Below are 18,959 nucleotides of genomic sequence, written 5' to 3'. Positions count from 1 at the left end.
ACTTGTCTCGTGCTCGAGAATGTTGACGTGGTACAATGTATCTAACATTTTTATATGGCTGATACAGCAATCCCTTTGAAAATGGCGGAAAATCGAAACGCGTAAGGTTGATGAAAAATAAAAGTGTGGTCAAGACATAAGTAAATTTATTAAAAGTGAATAAATATGTCTTTGCGTATAAGACAGTACGATTACTCCATAAACTTTAGAGCATCAGCATTTACTTATCATCCAGTCTAACATTTGTTTCTAACAAAACAGGTGTGCAAAAAATTTAACGTCAGAATTCAGTCAGTATCCCCTCTGACAGTTACGACACTATCTCATCACTAACAATAATTGTTACAGTCAAGTTGTACTATTTATATCTGCGAATATGGAAATGAGGGGGGAAGTGAAACAAAACTTGTTTTTAATGTACTTCATACGTGCACGCGTACACGCCCTGTAACACAGGTTTGTAACATCAAGTTGCGTTAGATATTCTATTACGAAGTTTTCTGTCATGGTGCACTGTAATTTTGTTAAAAATGTGTGCTGGACTGTGGATCAAACCCAGACCTCTGTCCCTCTGCGGGCTATGCTCATAGCAGGTTAGTATGTGTACGCCAGTCACAGCTAAGATACGTCAGCACCCGTTCCCGGACTCAGTGGGGGCTTAATGCGCACCTCTGGTACTCCAGGGAGAATGGGTATGGTGGAGAAAGGTACGTCTGCCTCCGTACCGGAATGGTCAGCGAGACTTCTTTGCAGAAGACGCAGGTTCAGTTCCCGGTACTAAAAAGGACTTCCGCTTCATAAGAGGACAGGAAGGGCTGCTATCAGACCACCTGAAGAGATACCTGAATGCGAAAAAGCCACTCCAAGGTATCGGAAACTGACAACAACCGGGGAAGCGGTAAGCTGACCCCCGAGCCCCTGCTCAACGCATCTGAATGACCCCACTGGCAAAGGATGACACCGAGGCCGATCGGTACTGAGCGGCCCGACAGCGTTAGCACGAGGAGCTGGTCAGTTAGACTATATCAGATTAGATATATTAAGCCGTTCATTTTATCAACTGATAGTTCAGTTTTCTTTCTAACTCATTATTATGACTGATTTTTATTGCTGAAAACAATACGTGCTTGTGTATGGAAAAATTTGTTACTAAGAGATGAGAACTGTAACAATCTGTTTTAAAATGCCAGATAACATTTACATTAATATGCAATAAAAGAAATGAAATAAATGAAAGAGACTGACCGTCAGACAGATCTCTAGTAGCTGCAACCTTCTCAAAAAAGAAAAATACAAGTTTTCGAAAGAGATGCTATGCTAATACTCCTTCAAAAGATCCTAGTTTTCTATATTTGCATGCACAGATCGCATTACTGCATTTAAGCTGTGCAGTTTTCACGTAGCATTAATGTTGATAGTTACAGTTACTAATAAATACCCTTCAGGACAAAAGGAACGATGCAACACGAAGAAACGTAAATCGGTAGATGGGATGCACATGTACAGACAAATAAATGATTACGGTGTCAGGAAAATTGGATAATTTATTGAAGAGCAATAGCTTCACAAATTCAGCAAATCAGTAACGCGTTAGTCCACCTCTGGCCCTAATGGTTCAAATGGCTCTGAGCACTATGGGACTTAACTTCTGAGGTCATCAGTCCCCTAGAACTTAGAACTACTTAAACCTAACTAACCTAAGGACATCACACACTTCCATGCCCGAGGCAGGATTCGAACCTGCGACCGTAGCGATCGCGCGGTTCCATACTGTAGCGCCTAGAACCGCTCGGTCACACCGGCCGGCTCTCTGGCCCTAATGCAAGCAGTTATTCTGCTTGCCATTGATTGGTAGAGTTGGTGGACGTCCTCATGAGAGGTATCGTGCCAAACTTTGGCCAACTGGCGCGTAAGATCGTCGAAACCCCGAGCTGGTTGGAGGGCGCTGTGCATAACGTTCCAAATGTTCTCGGCTGGGGAGAGATCCGGCGACCTTGCTCGGCAAGGTAGGGTTTGGCAAGCATGAAGAAAAGCCCAGAATCCCTCACCGAGTGCAGGCGGTCATTATCTTGCTTATAGCCAGGAGGATTGTCATGGAAGGAAACAAAACGGGTAATAGAATATCGTCGACGAGCCGCTGTGGTCTAACGGTCCCACGGGTGACAACCACAGGGGTCTTGCTGTGAAAAGAAATGACACCCCAGAACATTGCTCCTGGTTGTCGGGCCATATGGAGAGCGATAGACGGACTGGTGTCCCGTAGCTGCCTGGGACGTCTACACTCACACCTTCAGCCTGAAATCTCATTGACCGGAGTGGAATTGTCTTTAGTAATAAATCCCGCTTCAAACTGAGCCCCAGTGACCAGTGAAGAAGTGTCTGGAGATGACGCGAACAGCGGCAGGACAAAAGCCTGACTTTCGGCGACCAGAAGTCATGCTACGGGGTGCCATTTCTTTCCATAGTAGGACTCCTTTGGTTGTCATCTGTGGCCCCCTTACAGCATCGCGGTACGTCGACGACATTCTACTTCCTGTTTTGTTGCGCTTCACGGCAAGCCATTCTGGGCTTACATTTTAAGAAGGTGATGTCCTCCTGCATATGGCGTGAGTTTCTATTGATTGTCTTCGTGCTTGCCAAATCACACTCTCGCCAGCAAGTTCGCCGAATCTCTCCCCATTGAGAACATCTGGAGCATTATGGGCAGGGCTATCCAACCAGCTCGGGATTTTGACGATCTTACGAGCCATTTGACCAGTTTTTGGCACGATGTCCCTCAGAAGGACATCCAACAGCTCTATCAAAATATACCGAATAATTACTTCCATAGCGGTCAGAGGTGGACCAACGCTTTATTGACTCGCACAATTTGTAAAGCTGTACCTCTTGAATAAAATATCCAGTTTTTCTGAAAATGTACTCATTTGTTTGTCTGTACAGACAGATCACACCTACTGATTTCCGTTCCAATCAGAAAATTGCATCGTTGTTTGTCGTCTTTTTTGTCTTAGAGTGTACATCGCTTAGGTCTACTGAGAAATTCGTCAATGGAACACCAATAAATAATTAAGGCCCCTCGTAATCTATACTTTATTAGCAGAGGTTGAAAATACCGCTTCAGTTGTTGTTGTTGTTGTGGTCTTCAGTCCTGAGACTGGTTTGATGCAGCTCTCCATGCTACTCTATCCTGTGCAAGCTTCTTCATCTCCCAGTACCTACTGCAACCTACACTCTTCTGAATCTGCGTAGTGTATTCATCTCTTGGTCTCCCTCTACGTTACCCTCCACGCTGCCCTCCAATACTGAATTGGTGATCCCTTGATGCCTCAGAACATGTCATACCAACCGATCCCTTTTTCTAGTCAAGTTGTGCCACAAACTTCTCTTCTCTCCAATTCTATTCAGTACCTCCTCATTAGTTATGTGATCTACCCATCTAATCTTCAGCATTCTTCTGTAGCACCACACTTCGAAAGCTTCTATTCTCTTTTTGTCTAAACTATTTATCGTCCATGGTTCACTTCCATATATGGCTACACTCCATACAAATACTTTCAGAAACGACTTTCTGACACTTAAATCTATACTCGATGTTAACAAATTTCTCTTCTTCAGAAACGCATTCCTTGCCACTGCCAATCTACATTTTATATCCTCTCTACTTCGACCATCATCAGTTATTTTTCTCCCCAGATAGCAAAACTCCTCTACTACATTAAGTGTCTCATTTCCTAATCTAATTCCCTCAGCATCACCCGATTTAATTCGACTACATTCAATTATCCTCGTTTTGCTTTGTTGATGTTCATCTTATATCCTCCTTTCAAGACACTGTCCACTCCGTTCATCAGCTGTTCCAAGTCCTTTGCTGTCTCTGACAGAATTACAATGTCATCGGCGAACCTCAAAGTTTTTATTTCTTCTTCATGTATTTTAATACCTACTCCGAAATTTTCTTTTGTTTCCTTCACTGCTTGATCAATATAAAGATTGAGTAACATTGGGAAGAGGCTACAACCTTGTCTCACTCCCTTCCCAACCACTGCTTCCCTTTCATGTCCCTCGACTCTTATAACTGCCATCTGGTTTCTGTAAGTTGTTTTACTTTCACATGACCGGTTTCGGACTGTCGTAAGCCCCCCGAGCACCGCGTGTACAAGACGCGGTACGCAGGACGGGGAGTCCCTGTTTTGCGTTCATAGGCAGCACACCGTGCCTGGTACACGCGGCGCTCGGAGACTACAGCACAGCTACGACACCTGAGGATGGGCATATAATAGTGCGAAACCGGTCGTGTGAAAATGAAGTAACTTACAACTGAAGCGGTATTTTCAACCTCTGCTATAATGCTCAGGATTGTTTGTGTACTTTATTAGTGGGTTAGATTTTTATGGTTACTGGCAAGCTACTGAAAATCTGTTTTCCTGAATGCGACCGAAGTAAGTGACCTAGTCTTTAGCCAGGGACTAAAGGTTGTTTTCACTTTGCATATACTGCCCTGCAGCAATGTGTGTGCTTTAATGGAACCTGTTGTCAGACTGAAACATCATATTACGCTGAGACGCGACTCTTCCTGTTTTTGGGAAACATTCTTACTGAGCGACCTACCCAGCCACGACTAACAATAAGTCTCACAACTCCACTAATCCTTTTCTGTGATATGGTTTGGGTGTCTTGCCTGGATAGTCAAATCGCAAACGAAAAATATGACATGTACTAAGAGACTGCAAGTTCTATTCGACCAACGATAAAACCGGAATCAGTTTAGAAAATTGCTGATGGTACCTTGATAACAGACCATTACAATTTTTTTTTTGAAAACAGGAAGTACAAAGACAACACTGTTCGTTTTTTACCAACAACCATGTACCCTATTAGCTACAGTTTCAATGACCATATGAAATGATGATTTCTTTTTATTGAAAATATATTTAATTGCTCGATGTACCTCAACATCAGAGTGAAAATGTTTCATACTTTAAACTTAACACAGAATAATATAAAATAACTTAAAACCATAGTTCGGCTTAAAATTTAAAAAAAAAAGAAGAAAAAGGAATACAGTTTACAGACAAACAGGGAATGAAGGAAAGACCTTAATGATGTGGAGGCATTGATACTATATCCCCTATTTGTCATGATTTATGTGCCTATTTGATTCAGATTTTGTTTCTTTAATAAAATTAATCTTTTTTAATACGCATGATAGACCAGTATACTATGTACTTTTATTATTGCCTTATGTTTTACCCCAATGCCTTAATAAGTAACATGAAGGTAATATATTTACTATTTTATTTACTAAGAGAAGTTTATTTACTAAGAGAAGTTATGTCTCAAATACAGCTCAATTTTGGCTGCTCAATTAAAAGAAAATTATATGCTAAAGTCAGTAAAAGTATAACAAAAGGCACAGGCTGGGGTCCGAGTGCAGCAAACAGAAGCTGCTGCGAAGTTTCAAAATACATAGGGTATGAAAGCGGAATTAGATGAGTTTTCCCAAGGAGATTCACTGGTCTGTGGACTACGAAATTACAACCAGCTAATCGTTGACGTAAAGTAGCTATAATTAATGTAACACAAAAAGTGTGTGGAAAAACACTTACCTTGGTGTAACAAAATGTGCCGAGCATATACTGTTCGTTGTTGTTTATAATACTTATTTTGCATGATAATTTAGAGATCGAATTGGAAAAATGGTGCGTACAGTTCGTATGGACGCAGTAAGAGGAACCATGTCCTACAATGCCAAACTTCGTGAGAGAAAACGTATTTTCCACGTTCAAACATCTGCATCTATAGTCCGCAGGCCAAATTTAGGTAGGGGGGAAGGGGGTGGGGACAGGGGCAGAGAGTACTTCAGGTGTACAATCATGCACGACCGCTACGGTCGCAGGTTCGAATCCTGCCTCGGGCATGGATGTGTGTGATGTCCTTAGGTTAGTTGGGTTTAAATAGTTCTAAGTTCTAGGGGACTGATGACCACAGATGTTAAGTCCCATAGCGCTCAGAGCCATTTGAACCATTTTTTGTACAATAATGTCCTTGCTTTGGTATTTCGTAGGTGGTTAGTGCAAAGGAAGCCTCCACATAGGTTCTACTTTCTCAGACATGCCTGTTGTTTAGCGGAGTGTGTGTAGGAGGAAGTAATATGTTGCATGTCTCCTCTTGGAACCTATACACTCGTACTGTTAACAATGAGAGGTCTCCATCATTCGCAACACCTTCGCAGTCGTGCCTGCCATTAGAGTCAGGTGAACGTACAGTCTAAATGGTGGTGAAACACGGCGCTCTTCTCTCTCTCTTCTACAACGGCGCGGCGCGCAGTATTCAAGAATCGGCTGAACATATGTGTCATGAGCTACTTCTCCGCCCCGTTGGTTAGGAGTTTTCCAATAAATCTCAAACATTTGTTTATTCCAACAATAGTGTTCCTGATACATTGCAGTTTAACTCTCTCGGTAGTAATACTGCTACATGTTTCAAAGTTGCGACTGTTTCCAATGATGAATCGCCAATAATGTTACACATCCAACAAAACAAGTAACTGAAAATGTAGGGTCATGTCCTACTTTGAGATAAATAGGTTAAAGCAGGAGAGAAATTCTTGACGAGCCACATCACACCGGGCAGAAGACTGATGACTCAAAAATAATAAATGATCGAACAGTAATGGATATCTGCGCCTACTCATATGCAGTACGTTACATTTGTTTATGTTAAAGGCCAACTGGAAGAACCTGCACCAAGAATCGATCCTGAATAGGTATTCTAAATTATGGCACACTTTTATAAATTGTAACTTTCCTCCTATAACATCACAGTCTCCGAACAGCACTGTGGAGTTTCCGGCATTGTCCACTAGACCATTTGCATGCAGGGCTATTTTTCTAAATGGGGACAAACTGTAGGAAACAGTCTTGAGAAGATAAGGATCATATGGCCGAAAATGCGTTCCAAAGGAAGGTTGATCTGTTTGACAATGTAGGTTTCAGTGATTTAAAGCTCAAATGAGAACACAGCAGGCAATAAATGTTCTGTCTCTACTAGTGGTTTTAGGAGCTGTAGCATGATTACGTAGGAGTCACTTTACCCTTAGTACCACGAAAAGCACGTCTTCCAGCAGGGCAGGCTCACATGCAGAGAGTACAGGTATGTCTCGGCTGTGTGACGTTGTGGAAGGATGACAGGTGCCACGAGGCGGTCGCCTGTTATACCTGCCCACATACTGAGGCTGAGCCGGTGCTGAAAGTTCCAACATAACAAGGAAATTCTCTATAGCCCACGGGTGGGTGTTATGAAGGTTGATGAGACCACCACTCGTAAAGGTAGCCTTGTCTGTGACAGCGACAGATAACAAATCCCAGCACCTTGGTGCGACGAACCAGCGATAAAACCGAAGCTGCGGAGGCAATTCCGAAGATAATAAGGTCTGCACACATTCTATGTGATGCGGGTAGTTGCAGCTGTCGTAGTGAATATTCCACGGCAGTCGTCTCATCTAACACATACTGGTGGACCACCTGACCGGTACTGATACCTGAGCCACTGTCAAAGATTTTATCTCCACTTTCAAGTGGGTGTACCTCACAGGGAAGATATTTCCGGCCATATGCCCAAATGGCCTTTTTTTGCTACTTATCCACTCAGGAATCATTTCCACAGTTTGGCTCCTTTTAGCAAAATTACCCAGTATGCTGTACATGGATAAGGCTTACATATCATATAATTGAAGCACACAGAATTACTTTTTATTTCTAGCAACATAAGTACACATCCATAAACTAACACAAAAACTCGACACTGATAGTAACTTCACAAATAAGCTTTGTACCAACGATAAAAAAAACTAAAGTCGATTGCTGGATGGATTACTCCTACGAATTATATCTTTGACAGTAAAGGCCCTATAACATTCTCTTGACCTACTCCCGAAATTACTTTTGCATCCGACGGTTTCACTTCACCAAGAATTCTCGAGATCTGTCTGCTGCAAGTACTGCATAAAAACACAAAGCTGGTGGGTGTGGAACTGTATCGATTTAAATCCAGAACGAAGGAAAACGGCATCAACCCGACCACAGCTGTCTAGTGTCTTCTACAAGCCAGAGAATTGCCCTAATGCGTAAGGGCAGCAAAAGCTTCACGACTCTGCTCCCTCAGTCATTACTAGCCACTTAACTCTCATCAGGAGTGAGATCTCAGGAAGATGTCTTTTTTTTTTTTTTTACATCTTTCATTCGCTAACCATGTGAGTTGTGCGGGCTGTTGTAGAACATTGTTCTCTCCAGCCAAATATTCCTGAAAGCTAGCAGTGTGGTGAACTGTATCCCAGTTGGAGATATTTGGGAGGCGCTATTCGTTTCCAACATTAGCCTAATGACTAAGGGAAACCTCCCTAAAACCTTGATCGGTTTGAGGGATTGGAAAAATATTGTCGATTGGCCCAAACCAAAAGTTAAAATGTTGTGAAATATATATTGAAACGTCCCCTTAGAAAAATTATGAATGACTGTGCTTAAACTGACACACAATATTTTTGGAGCAATGCAATCTGACTTTCATTAACCCCTACAAAAGAATGGCCCCGACTAACATTAACCTATACGTTTCACAAATCACTTACCTCACAAAAATCTTCGTTACTCGAACTACTGCAATACAGCGAGCGCCACTACTCCCAACTAAATAAAAGATTCAAACTACGGAAGGCACTAACTACTGATAGGCATAGTTAGCAAATGAAACATTTTAATAGAGAACAAACAATGTATTTACCTTAATAGTCATAATATATATAGCAGTTCATGACATCCATTCTTACAAATGTACTGTTTCTGATGGACACAAGTCCAGATCATCCGCTCTCAAAAATGCGCCATCTCACTTCCCCACATCCACCACTGCTGGCGACTCACCTCCAACTGCGCAACGCTACGCGCTGTTAACATCCAGCTGCCCAACACTACAATGGCAGACAACAATGCAAACTAGCCACAGACTGCACATAGCACAGCCAGTGATTTGTGTGTGTGTGTGTGTGTGTGCGTGTGTGAACGATATGATGTTTCACATGTCTCTTGGGTTGAGGGGCTCACACGAGAGCAGGCCGCTGCTGTCAAATATAGCGACTGTGTGTTGCGACAGGGAAGTTCAAGTAGATTATTTATTTATTTATTCCATTGTTGCACGCTACCTATAATTTAAACGCAGGCAGTAACGATTCTTACTCCACTGACACAACCAAAAGACAAAGAGCAACACCATAGTGGCTCAAATGGGGAGGACTGGGCGAGGTACAGGGGATAAAAGAGGACCATATTACATAAAAACACCAATTAAATCTTCGGAAGGTTGATACATGGCAAGAGTAATAGGAAATATCTGACCAGGGTCGTCGGGTCTTCTCCTTCTTCCCGAACAGCTGGAAGGCTCAGACATGTTGATCCAAGTCGCGTTATGGTACTCTTTCCGACGGGTCTGGCCCTTACCCTTCACACCTGCACTGCTTTGGCTTTAGCCATAATGATGCATGGGTATGTGTGGAACATGGATCCACCGAACAAATAACACTAAAATGCGGCACACTCACACATGTAAGACCAATGACAGAAATCGAAGACATAGGGCTAGATTTAAAAGACCCAGGTAAAAAAATGGTTCAAATGGCTCTGAGCACTATGGGACTTAACATCTCTGGTCATCAGTCCCCTAGAACTTAGAACTACTTAAACCTAACTAACCTAAGGACATCACACACATCCATGCCCGAGGCGGGATTCGAATCTGCGACCGTAGCAGTCGCGCGGTTCCGGACTGAGCGCCTGAACCGCTAGACCACCGCGGCCGGCAGACCCAGGTAAATGGAGCATGCTTAGAGGATGACTGATGAAATATCAAGAGCGCTGCACAAGACTTAAGAGCAGCAACAACCAAATACAAGATCACGATCGGACACAAATCCTACACCACAGCGTAATACAGAGGACAACAGAGATTCCGACACTGACATAGGAACAGATGATGATTTGATGAATGATATCATCAGATACAGATACATATACGGCATAGTAGCAGATTACATGACTGTAACAATACTTCAAGTAAAATATACCGTACGTCGAGTTTAGAAATAAGTTAAAAACATTAAATAAAACAATTATGTGGATCATTATTTTCAAACGCGTAATTGTGTAATACGATAAACTGTGTAAGATGCAGACTGTAAAACATTTGAATTTTGTAATGTTGCCCATAAACATACACATGCAGTATCATGAGACCTAACCATACAAAAACAAACGCACAACATAGATATGAAGAGCCTTTCAGGCAAACGAGGCTCCTCTTCCAAGTGTCATACGCGGGTAAATGTTAAAACCCATACGTAAACCACGTAAAGTTCATCTCACGACGTACACAGATACAGTAGAAAACATAATAGAGCAGAATATGCTAATGCAAGTGAGACGGGCTCGAAGTGCTTATCGAAACCCTCCGACTTGAAATAACCAGGTAAATTTACTATATATATGTTTTCTTTCTTCTATTATCTCTTTTTTCGTTCCCCAAACTGTACTTTATGTATCACATGCTTTTTTAATTAACAGTTTAATTCTGTAAACTACAGGAAAAGTAACAGCACCGACAGAAGCTGTAGAAAAAAGACAAAGAGTCTGTCTCTGAAGCTTGTTACTAATTTTAGTCGCAAACAACGCACAATAATCACCAACGTGGTGGGTCACTCTGTACTGTTAATATATGAATAGATTCTTGTACAAATTACGCAGTATACAGTTTAACTTCATTGTGTTACTCAATAGCACCTCAAGTAGACCATTAAATGCTCACACGGCATAGATGCAGGTGAATGCCTGATTGAAAGTTAAAAACCTTCATGAATTGAAAAAATTTAACAGGTGCGAAAATTTTGGTGCGTGTTAATAGCTCTGTTGCGCCACAGGATGAAAAGTCTACATCTACATCTATACTCCGCGAGCCACCTTACGGTGTGTGGCGGAGGGTACTTATTGTACCACTATCTGATCCCCCCTTCCCTGTTCCATTCACGAATTGTGCGTGGGAAGAACGACTGCTTGTAAGTCTCCGTATTTGCTCTAATTTCTCGGATCTTTTCGTTGTGATCATTACGCGAGATATATGTGGGCGGTAGTAATATGTTGCCCATCTCTTCCCGGAATGTGCTCTCTCGTAATTTCGATAATAAACCTCTCTGTATTGCGTAACGCCTTTCTTGAAGTGTCCGCCACTGGAGCTTGTTCAGCATCTCCGTAACGCTCTCGCGCTGACTAAATGTCCCCATGACGAATCGCGCTGCTTTTCGCTGGATCATGTCGATCTCTTCTATTAATCCAACCTGGTAAGGGTCCCATACTGATGAGCAATACTCAAGAATCGGACGAACAAGCGTTTTGTAAGCTACTTCTTTCGTCGATGAGTCACATTTTCTTAGAATTCTTCCTATGAATCTCAACCTGGCGCCTGCTTTTCCCACTATTTGTTTTATGTGATCATTCCACTTCAGATCGCTCCGGATAGTAACTCCTAAGTATTTTACGGTCGTTACCGCTTCCAATGATTTACCACCTATGGCATAATCGTACTGGAATGGATTTCTGCCCCTATGTATGCGCATTATATTACATTTATCTACGTTTAGGGAAAGCTGCCAGCTGTCGCACCATGCATTAATCCACTGCAGGTCCTCCTGGAGTACGTACGAGTCTTCTGATGTTGCTACTTTCTTGTAGACAACCGTGTCATCTGCAAATAGCCTCACGGAGCTACCGATATTGTCAACTAAGTCATTTATGTATATTGTACTCCCGAAATTACCTCTACATCTGCAGATTTTGAACCGTTAAGAATGACATGTTGTGTTCTTTCTTCTAGGAAATCCTGAATCCAATCACAAACCTGGTACGATATTCCGTAAGCTCGTATTTTTTTCACTAAACGTAAGTGCGGAACCGTATCAAATGCCTTCCTGAAGTCCAGGAATACGGCATCAATCTGCTCGCCAGTGTCTACGGCACTGTGAATTTCTTGGGCAAATAGGGCGATCTGAGTTTCACATGATCTCTGTTTGCGGAATCCATGTTGGTTATGATGAAGGAGATTTGTATTATCTAAGAACGTCATAATACGAGAACACAAAACATGTTCCATTATTCTACAACAGATTGACGTAAGCGAAATAGGCCTATAATTATTCGCATCTGATTTATGACCCTTCTTGAAAATGGGAACGACCTGCGCTTTCTTCCAGTCGCTAGGTACTTTACGTTCTTCCAGCGATCTACGATAAATTGCTGATAGAAAGGTGGCAAGTTCTTTAGCATAATCACTGTAGAATCTTAAGGGTATCTCGTCTGGTCCGGATGCTTTTCCGCTACTAAGTGATAGCAGTTGTTTTTCAATTCCGATATCGTTTATTTCAATATTTTCCATTTTGGCGTCCGTGCGACGGCTGAAGTCAGGGACCGTGTTACGATTTTCCGCAGTGAAACAGTTTCGGAACACTGAATTCAGTATTTCTGCCTTTCTTCGGTCGTCCTCTGTTTCGGTGTCATCGTGGTCAACGAGTGACTGAATAGTCCTTCCACACTGAGGCAAAGATTTGTGATATGGTTACGTGAGTGACCCACAGGTAGATTCAACCACCTAATTGGGAAGGTATTCTTTCTTCGTCCTCGTTGACACTTCTTGGGTATGTGACTGCAGTGTTGCAAGTGTACACGTAAACTATCGGTGACTGTGCTGGGTGGGTGTCGACTGTAGTGCCGTGTTTCTGTTGTACGAGAATGAGACAAGGAAGAGGATCAAATCCGGTCCCGGCATATAGCCTAGTCTTATCGAATAGCGCCAAGGGAGCCACCGAACTTGACGTGGCCGTCTGACGGACGGATCACAGTCGACACTGTCACTACCACTCATTCTATGAGACACTGCGGAGAAGTTTCGAATTTAACACAGGATACTAATGCAAAGGCTGGTCCTCTGGAAATGTACGCCATCATTTCTCCTCCCATTGCCGACCGAACATGGCCGATGAAAATGTTTCCTACCGTCACGATTCGAACCGGCCGCCTCCACAGTCTAGATACCGAACCTGCAGGCACAGCATGAGACATTGGACCCGCATTCAGAAGGACGGCGGCTCAAATCCGTATCTCACCGTGCTGATTTTGGTTTTCCGAGAGATTTCATGAATCGCTAGAGGTAAGTGCCGGGATTGTTCCTTTGAAATGATCGATCTTCTAGTCCTCCCATTCCAGCCCAAGAGTGTCCTCTGTTACTTCGTCGTCGAAGGGACCTTAAACCCTAATCTTCCTTTTTCAGAGACATGCACCACCACGCATGCATGCGTTTAAGAATGTTGTGAAATCATCGACACTGATTACAATATCATAGCTGATGACTGAATATTTGTTGTCGATAATAATCGACCCAACAACAGCGATGTTAAATGATGAATTATAAGAATAGTGTAAAAATAAACATATAATCAAATCTAATCGATGTGTGCACGACAGTGCACGATATCACTGTTTTCCAAAAAGCCACCCGCGAAAATGTGATTCTTCAGAGGGGTCATGTGTTCTGGCTATCCCTTGCATTTGTGAACATATCGGAAAAAAGGGCTTAGTGTAGCTATTCCACAGTACTGCCTCTTAATTTAAACGTTTCACACCTCTTTCAGCCCAGACAAACTGAGAAAATCGGTTGATTCTTTTGCATTAGTTATTAATTTGACCTTAGGCAGCTTATAGAAACATTATTTGTTCATGAGCGGTTCCTGAGGAAACCTCCGAAAACCGTGAGTTCTGGGTACGAAAAGTACCAATTGTAGGTACGGCCACTTCTATAATTTCTGTTCATGGGAATCGTCGAACTTTTTACCGTATGTTCTTAACATGATTTTCTGGGGAAATTCAAAACTTTTTCGATATCATTATCCGTTACCGAAATCCAGAGGTTCAAAGTTACCGTACTTATGCACACAACATATGCATATAATATCCGCTCTCAGGCGTAAATGTAGTTTTAACTGACGTAGCGAACAGATGGTAAGAGTTCTATGGTCATCCCAAGGGCTCTGAGCTCTCCAACTTGTTATAGTTAGCATTTTTTCACCTATAAAACTTGATGACGCGTTGTCATTGTATAATGGGCGCTTCACATCTATAGAAATATGCCCAAAGTGATTCTGTAGAGAAAAAAAAGGGCTAAAAAGGGTCTTAACATGTCTGAAAAGAAATTAAAATGACTGCCAAAACCATGTAAAACTGACATATTTAAAACTGATACTATGAAAATTCAGTAAAATAATTATAATAACGTATTTACTCCTTTCAGATACAAATCATAAGCCAGGCGTTTTCGAAGAATTCCGATCGATGAGCAAAGTGTTCAGAAAAAAACGTAACGCAAAAGAAAAGTAAACGGTCAAAACGTCCCTCACCAGCAGAATTCATTTCATATAAGCAGCACGCCATACTGTAGCAGGGAAAAGAGGAGAACAACCCAACAAATGTTCCTGTCGGTGCACGAAGAAGGCAAATATGTTTCTCTTTAAAAGACTCTGACAGAAAATTAGGGCACCTCCTGCCTTAATCCTCTTCCTGCCTTCCTCACTAAAAATTTTGACATGCGAAATTATTCGCACTTTTTTGTCCTGCAAGAGAGTAGCAGAGAGGCAGCGTCAGTGTAGGAGAGAAGACACCGTACCAGTGGGAGAGAAAGAGTTATCCGATATATGATATCGAACAGAGAAGACGGGTTAATGAAACAACTATTTAGATCTGAAGATGATCATAACATGTAATATAAGTCAAATTTGGACCGAGTCTGAACAATAAATGAGAATTTCTTAAATATCAAGAAAAATATTATAAAAGGAAAGTTGCGACTCACCATATAGCGGAGTTGCTGAGTCGCAGATAGGCACATCGAAAAGGCTGTCACAATATAAGCTTTCGGCCAACAAGACCTTTGTCAAAAACAGACGACGGACATACACGCACACACACAGACACACAGACACACACACACACACACACACACACACACACACACACACACGCAAACGCAACTCACACACACGACTGCAACCTCTGGCAGCTGAAGCCACACCGCAGTGCAGCGCGCACGCGCGCGTGCGCGTGTGTGTATGTGTGTCTGTCTGTCTGTCGTCTGTTTTTGACAAAGGTCTTGTTGGCCGAAAGCTTATATTGTGACAGCCTTTTCGATGTGCCTATCTGCGACTCAGCAACTCCACTATATGGTGAGTAGCAACTTTCCTTTTCATAAAACTGTTACATTCCATCCTGGATTTTACATTGTTAAATAACAATAAGCTTGTAGTGGGACACAACTGGCACTGTTTGTTTTATATTTCACTAAAACCCACGCCTCGTTTAATATCAGTCCTTCTTATCAATATTTGATCATTAGTACTACTACTTTAACACAAAAGAAGAAGGACTGTAATTAGAGAAATAGTGGGACTTCGAGCTAAATAATAAACTCACGCAACTCTTCCCCAATACAAGCTCCTTAACACGTCGGCGCGACTACTCGATCTTGGGCAGCGGTCTGCTGACGTCACGAACCGACCGTTGTGTAGTTACATACAAATATATCAGCTTGATGAGATTGTTTGTCACTGTATTGCTTTCTGAGTCGTTCCTCTGAGGATATCTCCAGCACTGGAAATCTAAAGGTTATGCGTTTGACCACTGCCTGATGCTCACGAAACAAAATTCACCAAAACCTCAAATATCGGCCTCGATAGCCGCATACGTGCGTTGGCTCCCTCGGCTTCGGAGGCAGGTACTGGCCTCCGCCCGGCCTCAGAATGGAGACGCGTTCGGTAAAAGTTTTCCTTTTTTATTAGCTTTCTTATAATCGCGTAACCCGGCAGTGCTGATGTGTTGATGTGGGTTTTCAGATCGCGGGGAATCGCAGTGGAGGCGCGCGCGGCCAGCCACAGGTGGCAACAATAACTCCCACGCGCAGCGCGAGCGAGTTCGGGGGCGGCGTCGGCGTCGGTGAGGGCGTCGACGTCTGCGTCGCGGGAGCATGCAGCGGCGGCGACATGCCGCGCCCCAGCCGCGACTCGTACGGCGACCAGAAGCCGCCCTACTCGTACATCTCGCTGACGGCGATGGCCATCTGGAGCTCGCCCGAGAAGATGCTGCCGCTGGCGGACATCTACCGCTTCATCACCGACCGCTTCCCGTACTACCGGCGCAACACGCAGCGCTGGCAGAACTCGCTGCGGCACAACCTCTCCTTCAACGACTGCTTCGTCAAAGTGCCGCGCCGGCCCGACAGGCCGGGCAAGGGCGCCTACTGGACGCTGCACCCGGCAGCCATCAACATGTTCGAGAACGGCTCCTTCCTGCGCCGCCGGAAGAGGTTCAAACTCCCTAAGGTAAACACAGTTACGAACACTGAGGCCTCCGCGCATACCTGCCGTGCGTCTACACATTGTTCCATAAGCAATATGCCAGTGCGACCAGTTACATAGAACCAGACCAAAACTATCCGAAATCCCCATGTACTATGGAACAGGCCACCACGCGTAACGACAGTCAGAACCGCCAGTATAGAAGGAGGCAAGAAGTACTGCGTTGCCAGTAGAGAAGCAGTAACTGCCCAATGTGTCAGTCAGGATGTAAGTTCCGCAGTATGTGTTTCAATATGAAATTTAGCCCAAAATAACCTCTCACTCTAAAGTCTGCGTATTACCACAACAATGTACTCACAAATTTATTCAGCTTAAACTCGTATGCTGACCTTTGACTAAACAGAACCTAATTTGAACTCAACAGTAACAGGTCTGAATACATCCTATCTTTATATTATATGCGCAACAGGAGTAAAATAATTATCTGGGCCTAATCAAAATTTCCATTTATCTCGTGTCTTGACAACACTGTTGCAGGTTTCTCGAAAGCATAACAGCAAACAGCAAGGAGGCAGTGGCTAAGCTAGATTTCTATTTTAAAATAAAATTTCCAAGCAATATTACTACTTCCAGAATGAGATTTTCACTCTGCAGCGGAGTAGAGCACTTGCCCCCGAAAGGCAAAGGTCCCGAGTTCGAGTCTCGGTCGGGCACACAGTTTTAATCTGCCAGGAAGTTTCAATATTACTACTGTTGCATACCGCTTTGTGCAGTGTGGTAATGCGTAATGATAAACCTTCTTTAAACTGTGGCATGGGGAGAGAAGCTGTTTCATGAATTACGATTCCTAGACAAAGATTTTAGAATTAAGTATGTATGACGATAGGACATCTGTTAAGTCATCGGGGAATGATTTCCATGGTACCAGAGGGAGGGAGCTGTAGAGGGCAAAAAGTTTAGTTGAAGACAGAGAGTGGAATACATCCAGCAAATAACTGAGGCGGTAGGTTGCAAATGCTACTCTTAGATGAAGAGGTTGGCACAAGGGATGATTTTGTGGCAGGCCACATCAAACCCGTTAGAAGACTGGTGATATAAATAAATAAATAAATAAAATTAAAAAAATGTATTCAAGAACACAGGGTAAAGCTTCACACATAACATTGGTCTAAAGAGTACTCTGCTTAACAAAGAGAATAACGATTTTAATACGGTAAAATATTAACTGAGAATCTCTATAAAAATCAAACAGGTTAATCCGTTGGTGCTTTAATGGATGACTCGGGGAAGTGGGGTCGTCTTTCTCTCAGCTCTGAGCACGTTAGCAAAGTTAACTAGCTGACAATAATCATTCCGACAAACTAGTTGCGCAGTGCTGCAGTGTTCTTCTTCTTCTCTCTCTCTCTCTCTCTCTCTCTCTCTCTCTCTCTCTATATATATATATATATATATATATATATATATATATATATTATTGGTGTTTTGCCCTTAAAGAGGGCATTTGGACTAAACTACATGGCCAGTTCCTTTTGCTGCCTTCCTTGCTGCCCAAACTTCCCTCATTCGCTCGCTGTGTTTCTGTTTCCGGTCCTCTGTCCATGCTTTTTGTCGACTTTGTGTCTTCGGCTTCATCTTGAGTGCCTTTTTGGTTGCCCATATTTCTTTCATCTTCTCGCTGTGATCTTGTTTGCTTTCTTCGGTCCATTTTATGCCTGTTCGTTTGTCACATTGTATCACATGTAGTTTACTTTTCTTAATGATGTTTCCGAATTTTATTCTGTCGTTTATTGTGTCTGCTGTTATGTTGAGTTGGTTCAGGTCGTTTTCTACCTCTGCCACCCATTTGTTGTTTCTAGTGGTTACCCAGTCAAAGATCTGTTTGGTCAGCCTGTGTGATGGCATTCTGTATAGGTGTCCATAGAATTGTAGTCTGCGTTTTCTAATCTTTTCTGTGATTGTCTCCGTATGTTTGTACAGTTCCTCTGTAGGTTTCTTGATCCATATTCCATTGTTGTTAGTTGCGCCAAATATTTTCCTAAGTATTTTCCGTTCTACTTTTTCTAATTGTCTGATACGTGTATGCCCTAGGATTAGTGTGGTCTCTGCTGCATATAGTGCCTCGGGGAGCACCACCGTGTCGTAATGGCGTAATTTGGCTTTTTGTGAGTCAGACTTCTTGTTGTAATGATTCCACACTACTTTGTATGCCTTGTCCAGTTTAGTCTTTCTTTCTTCGTTTGAGTCTCTGTTATGTCCACTCATTTGTAGTGTTTCACCGAGATATTTGAAGTTTGCCGTTTTGTAAATCGTGACATACTTTGTGTTCAGAGATGAGAGTTTCTTTGTGCTCATAAACTGTGTCTTTTCGTAAGAGATCTGTAGTCCAGTTTTGGAAGCGATTTCGTGCAGTTTTTCAATAGCGTCCTTTGTTTCCTTTATACCTTTCGTGACAATCGCCAAATCGTCTGCAAAAGCCAGGCATTTAATCTGTAGGTTTCCTAAGGTTATCCCCTGTTGTGATGTT

The 18,959-nt window shown here is 42.8% G+C and overlaps 1 protein-coding gene across 1 annotated transcript in view; it reads left to right on the top strand.

The window, feature by feature from the left end:
- Positions 1-16,068: 16,068 nt before the first annotated feature.
- LOC124616331 (fork head domain-containing protein FD5-like) overlaps positions 16,069-18,959 on the top strand; it is a 148,415-nt gene continuing 145,524 nt past the window's right edge. Inside the window, exon 1 of the mRNA XM_047144637.1 lies at positions 16,069-16,459. Within this exon, the coding sequence (XP_047000593.1) occupies positions 16,121-16,459 (339 nt within the window). The 5' untranslated portion in view covers positions 16,069-16,120. The remainder of the gene's footprint in view (positions 16,460-18,959) is intronic.

This window comes from Schistocerca americana, chromosome 5 (genome assembly GCF_021461395.2).
Source record: "Schistocerca americana isolate TAMUIC-IGC-003095 chromosome 5, iqSchAmer2.1, whole genome shotgun sequence".
Lineage (NCBI taxonomy): Eukaryota > Metazoa > Arthropoda > Insecta > Orthoptera > Acrididae > Schistocerca > Schistocerca americana.
The sequence above is the reverse complement of the archived record's forward strand: the minus strand, read 5'-3'. Positions and strand labels throughout refer to the sequence as shown.